The sequence below is a fragment of the Morone saxatilis genome, unplaced genomic scaffold, assembly GCF_004916995.1.
Source record: "Morone saxatilis isolate NCDOM2014 unplaced genomic scaffold, NCSU_SB_2.0 Contig9, whole genome shotgun sequence".
In the NCBI taxonomy this organism is placed as follows: Eukaryota; Metazoa; Chordata; class Actinopteri; family Moronidae; genus Morone; species Morone saxatilis.
In genome coordinates, this window is record NW_023340268.1 from 9660107 (window position 1) to 9666329 (window position 6223).

The window sequence follows — 6223 nt, forward strand, 5'->3', positions numbered from 1 at the left end:
AAGGGGCTGTCTGAACAATGTGCAGCCTTTACTTGAAGTTAACTGATTTAGTTCATATGATAAAGTAAGGCTATACACAAGTCCAATAATTAAAATCTCAAATTGTGAATCTGCAATTATAAAATCAGACTAAAAGAAATAATTGAATAAACTTCACCTTCCACAACTCACAGTGCCAACGCTTTTTCAAGGAGAAGGTGTTGTTTTTCTGACTGAAAATATAATTGTCATTGCATGGAAACAGGAGGACAGTACAGCTCTTTCTGGTAGGCTACTAATGAATTCCCTTTAAGGTTTGTCTTGCTGCACTGTGCGCTCTTGTTTCCGGAAAACTCACGAACATGACAAACTCAATACGAAACATAATCTGTGTAAATGGGTTGTTAAAAGATTTACCGTGTTCCATTGTGCCGTCCACAATTACGACAATAAGGATTGTACATTGGGAAGAAATTGCTGATCCATCTAAGGGACTTGTCATCTATTGGCTTCAAGATCCAAAGAGACGGGGCGTGTCATCTCATATCATAAAAAGGGTAAGTGATTGCTGCGATAAGAACAATTGCACAGTAATGGACACAAATAATCATTATGTAGCCTCATTTAAACCACTCTGTAGGGATAAGCGAGAACAAGTTGAAAGGTTCAGTTCTGTCGACATTACTTTGAATAAGACACTGATGCCACTACCTGCTTCCAATATATAAGCTGCGCTAGTAAAGGCTTAAAATATAGTTGAGGAAGTAAAGTATGTAATGTTAAACCTTAGTTTCCTCGGTTTCTGGGACATGCTGGAATACATTACATCTTCCTGTTCAGTATGTCTACTTTTTGGGGGCGATTGCTAAGAACCATTCAGAAAAGTGGATTACTCATGCAAGTCTCTCCAGCTCGACCCTCTCATTCCTTCTCATTTTCTCTTCCCCCTGTCTCTTTCCCTCTCTCTTTCTCCCTCTCACACATACATTTCCATTTTATTTCTTCAGCATAGACGCTCGTCCCATCCCCCTCCTCTCCCCTCCTCCCTTCACTCCCCATCCACAACTCTGTAGCCTGAATGTTTCACATCTTGTACCTCCCATTTTTCCCTTCACCCTCTTTTCTGTCTCCCTCCCTCTGTTCTCTTTCCTTCCCCCCCCACTTTCTCCCTCTTTCCCTTCTCTCTCTCTTCTCATTCATTTTGTCTCTCTCCTCTTGTTGTATTGCCTTCTTTTCTCTCGGGTCCCCATCTCTTTCTCTTATCCTATGTTCTTCTTCTTCCTTCCGCTGCTATCCTCTTCACACCCTTCTATATCTCCTACCTCACACCCCTCTCTCTATCCTCTCCTCTTAAGCTCCCCCCTCTTCCTTCCACTCAACCTGCTTGTTCTTTCTCTCCCTGTCTCTCTCTCAGGACACCAACCTCACACATGGCTTATTGATTTCTGAAAGCAACACGCGGATGTACAGCCGATGTAGTGCCCACGGATCTGCACACAGAGGATTTGAGGCACACAGGGGTTTAGGTACATGCATAAAGACAGTATGTACAGCAGTCACACTCCCAAGCCGTGCAATGAATATTTAGGTGATGCCAGATAGATTAACACTAGGGTTTGTGATGGGGAGAAAGAGAGGGAGGGAGAAGAAGAGAGAGAGAATGTGCCTGTAGATGGCAGAAGAGTGCTTTAAGGAAATGTGTGGAAGCAGATTTCACACTCACACACACACACACACATCCAGGCACAGATATACTCATTAACCCTCACACCGGCACGTTTATATAGCTACACCTGTGAGAATTTTCCACCGCCTTACAGAAATTCCCCAAATTGATTTCAAACACACACACATACATTGCCCCCATAACACCTTCAGCACACACACAAACGCTGTAGATTACACTGAAGCTGCACTCAGCCTGAGAATTAATGATCAGGAAATCAAAAGCACTGTCGTTAATTTAATACTTTGATTATGAAATAGACCAGTGACATGACTGGATTCCCAAATGAGGTCCGCATACTTCCCTTGGGGCTTTGTGTTGACGAGACTCCTTATGAAAGCCTCCTGACGTTTAAATTAATTTATATTTCTATCAAAAGGGATATTGAATACGGTGATTTTTTTTCTCCTTTCGGAAATGTAAGTGTTTGGATTTGTCTGGTAACGTGTATTTGTTTTTGTGCCTTATTAAATGAATTCATGAAACAGTCCTTTGTGCAGTTTGGTTTGTTGTGTCTTTGGATATAAAATCATTTGATTATCAGATAGATAATCAGAAGATAAACAACATAACAAGATACTATAAAAATGTAAAATAATGAAGAAATGAATCGATTCAGTAACAAAAAAGTAAACAAATATATATTGAATAAGTTAAATTTAACTCCAGTGTTACCCTAAAAATGTCCCTACCTTCTAAAGAGTAGTGTGACCACCATTTCGTTTTCAGGAATAACGTTGCAGTTATAAGCAAAAAAAATAAAATAATTAAAACTCAGCTTGGCTGAATTATCCAGAAACTACGCCCACTAGCTCCCGTCTCTCTCTCAACTCCAATGGCCTTAAGATCAAGGACTCGACATCATCTTGAGTCTGAACACGGCCCATTCATAACCTTGAAGGAAAACCACATGCCATGCAGCAAGAAATGGATGGCCGGAGATGGGTTCTGATGCGCTGGCTTCCTCTGAGGTAAGTAAAAAATGAATGTGTGAAAAATAGATAGCCAGACACTTCATTCAGTAGTTAAAGTCTGTTTAAAGCATCTCATAATCAGATCTACACCTCAAATTCCTCCTTACTGGGCAGGCATTGACATTAGAATGCCAACTTTATGTCTGTACTTACTCAAGCTGTGATACGTTCGGTTATATAATGACAATAAATACAACTTTGTCGTTTTGAGAAAGAAATCCGGAAGTATTAAACTCCATAAGCCATAAACCATCAAAATATGAGCGGCCAAACTCAAGCTATTGAAACACACTTGAGTGAATGATGTGAGTATGTATTTCTCATGCTGTTTTTGTATGAGTCTTTTATATTTGTACAGCATATAAACTTCACTGCAGCACTTTGGCTTTTTGTTGTAACTGCCTTCATAGCTACTTCATAATTTTCTCTTCTCAAAGTGAAAATCTATATGCAATGTAATTCTTCAGTTCTTCTTCAGTTTTGAGAGCGGGAAAGGAGTGAGCGTTTGACTGACAAAAGGAAAAGGAAACATGGCAATTACAACACGTTTGATATGATATTACTTTCCATAAAACTGAAATATGTGATGATATTTTGAGTTGGGGTGACGGAAGGCAAGCTTCTTGATGGCTCCTCTCATCGCTGCCTGCTGTTTTTAGATTAGATTTTATTTGGACTGGATGAGATTGCAACAACCCACCAGTGCTTTAAACTCAACTAGGAAAATGGTAGAATCCAAGACATTTCTAGGATAACTGAGATGCCAAGTGACATTAAAGGGACAACGAGCACAGGAGGAGCTCTTTTAACAATTTATAGTATAATTACTGCTATGAATAATAGATTTAGGTGTATATTATTATTTGGAATCTCACATAAATTGTTACAACGGTAATAATTCTTTGTTGATGTTTTCGTGCATTTACACGTTTTCTCTTGCGGACCGTGTTAATATCACAGCAAAAGCAGTGGCAAGTAACATTCAGCATGAAGTCGAATCGCATTGCTGCTACAAGTATTGGCTAGTCAATCAATTACACCATCAAGAACTCAACAGTGTCACTTCACCGGACTAATAGATAACGCTGAAGTGTCTGCGTCTATCACAAGCCACCAAATCCCAAACTCTTCCTTGTATTGATTTTGTTTCAGGGGACAAGTGGGGCAATGAGTGATGAGGCCAGCCATTATTGGTTAGTACATGTGTCCACTGGGCTTAGCTCACCACATCATGTTACTCTGTTAAATGGCAGCATTCTCCTAACATGACTTCTCTTTTGTTTTGAATTTGGTTTTTCAAAATAGACTGGCAGGTTTTCGCTTCCTCTTTGTTTTGATCGAATTTGGACATCCTTAGGTAAACTTTTGGCAAGCGCCCATTCCTCAGTGCCAGTGGGCGCCCCCCTTGTATTTTGTTCTTTTTCGCTCAAAGAGTACACAGAGTATCCTCTGCTTGTAGTCTGATGTTCAAAACAAACCAACATCCTCTCAGAGAACAGTCTAGTTTTCAACTGAGAAGTCCAGTCCATTTTAGGCTCTTATTTCCGACTAAAAGCAAGTGAATGGAAGCGGGAGCTTACGAGGAGCACTTGAAGGCAGCATCTCTGTACCGGCGGGGAGAAGGAAGAGACGCACCAGCCCTACACCGGGAGGACAGACCGAAGTACACCAAGCAGAGGGAATGATACGCGTTTCCTCTGCTTTCTGACGACCGAGAAGGATTGTCATATTATCTTTTTTTTTCCACGTTGGACTTCAGAGAGAACTAAAGGAGGACTGTCTCAACATAACGAGCAAGCTGGTTTTCGGCTTGTTTGGTAAGGAAATGGAAAAAAGAAAAGAAAAGAAGGAATGACTGATGGTGATGCTTATGTGAGAAAAGAAGTCAAATGAATGAGAGAATGATGAGAGAGTGATTTAATTTCTCTTCTTTCAGGAAAGGGGTGAAGATGCTCCGTTTTCTTCGCCGTTGTTTGTGAGAGGGGAAGGAGAAGAGGAGGAAAAAAGAAAGAGGAAGGTTTGACAGACGCACGAGTCGAGAGACGGGAGGAAAGGAAGGAGGTTATCCGGACAGAAGAGAAGCACAGAACAGATCTTCCTGTCCGGTGTTTGAGACACCAAAGGGGACTGAAACAGAGCAGAGGGGATTTTTCTCTTTTTCTTTTTGAAGAGACACGGAGGAGAAGGAGACACATACTGTACAGAACGGCACAGGAGGAGAGGCTGTATAGGAAAGGGGGGATATTTCAGATTGAAGAGGGGATGCAGCCCGGAGGAAGTGTGGATTTGAAGCTCTCCCTCCCTCTCTGTGACTCTTTTGCAAGGGAGCGGGACGGAATAGAGAGATATTGACGACAAGCATCGCTAAAAACCCAGCGGAGAGTGGATTTAAAGACAGAGAGACAACCTGTGCGCCCGTCCCTCCTCTCTCTCTCCCCCCTTCTGCTTCTCTCTCTGTGGATGTTGACTAAAGTCATTTTTCGGATATGAAGGATTTATCTAGTCTATGTTAGAAGGAGGAGGCAAAGAAAACGCACGCGTCTCCCCCTCTCTCTCTCTTTCTCTCTCTCTCTCCCCCCCACACTCTCTCTCTCTCTCTCTCCCCTCGCTCTCTCTCCCTCCGTTTTCTGGATGTGAAGCAGCATGCGGCCCGGTGAGAGCTTAGAGGGCTCGCGCTCGGCTCGCGGAAGATGTATTGATGCTAATAACATTACTAATAGCGGCACGGAACGCTGTCTCGCGCACCCCTCGTCGGCAAAGAGGAGGATGAAGAGGGGTACGACGAAGAGGAGGATGAGAGGGATGAACGAGAGGATGACGGACGGAGGAATGACGGTGATGCGCTGTTTTCTGTGGAGTCTCGTTCTCTGCTCGCTCTCCTCGCGCGCGCAAGGTAAGGGGATGCGACACGCGCACACACACACACAAGCCCCGAAAGAGCGCACTCACGCGCACTGACATGAACGCCCTCGCTCACGCGCGCACAACCAGGGTTTGGGTGAGACTGGGTGCTGACTCCCCCCCCACTGCAGTCATAAGAAAGATGCTGCTTCTTCTGTGTGTGTTCGTGTGTGTGTGTGTGTGTGTTCGGGGGGTTAGGGGGGTGGCAGGGGGGGAGTGGGTGTGTGTAAGGGTGTCTGCGTGCGCGTGATGATGTCTGAGAGGTGTCTGTGCATGTGTGTGAGTGAGAGGGGTGATGTGCGCGTGGGCGCGCGAGGTGCTTGCGTGCGTGGATGTGTGGTGTGTTGCGGAGGAGAGCGGAGAAATAGAAATTGGCTTACAGGGAGGATGAAGGGAAAAGAAGGAGAGAGGGATGGAACCGGCAACAGCCTCTTTCCCTCTTTCCTCATTTTCTGCTTGCTTCAGTTTGCTCTCTCCCTCTCCCCCACTCTCTCCCTCTCTCTCCCTCTCTCTCCCTCTTTCTCTCTCTCCATCCTTCTCTTCAATACAGCCATTGAGCTGGTAGCCAATAAATATTCTTGCGGTAGCTCTTGGGCTGTGGCAGCGAACGTGAGCTGCTTATACCAAAGTGTGTGTGTGTGTG

General features: G+C 43.9%; 1 protein-coding gene across 1 annotated transcript in view; it reads left to right on the plus strand.

The window, feature by feature from the left end:
* The first annotated feature begins 5322 nt into the window (after window positions 1-5322).
* The window catches only part of LOC118343277 (CUB and sushi domain-containing protein 3-like), a 323719-nt gene continuing 322818 nt past the window's right edge, over window positions 5323-6223 (plus strand). Inside the window, 1 exon segment of the mRNA XM_035682048.1 lies at window positions 5323-5572. Coding sequence (XP_035537941.1) covers window positions 5323-5572 — 250 coding nt within the window.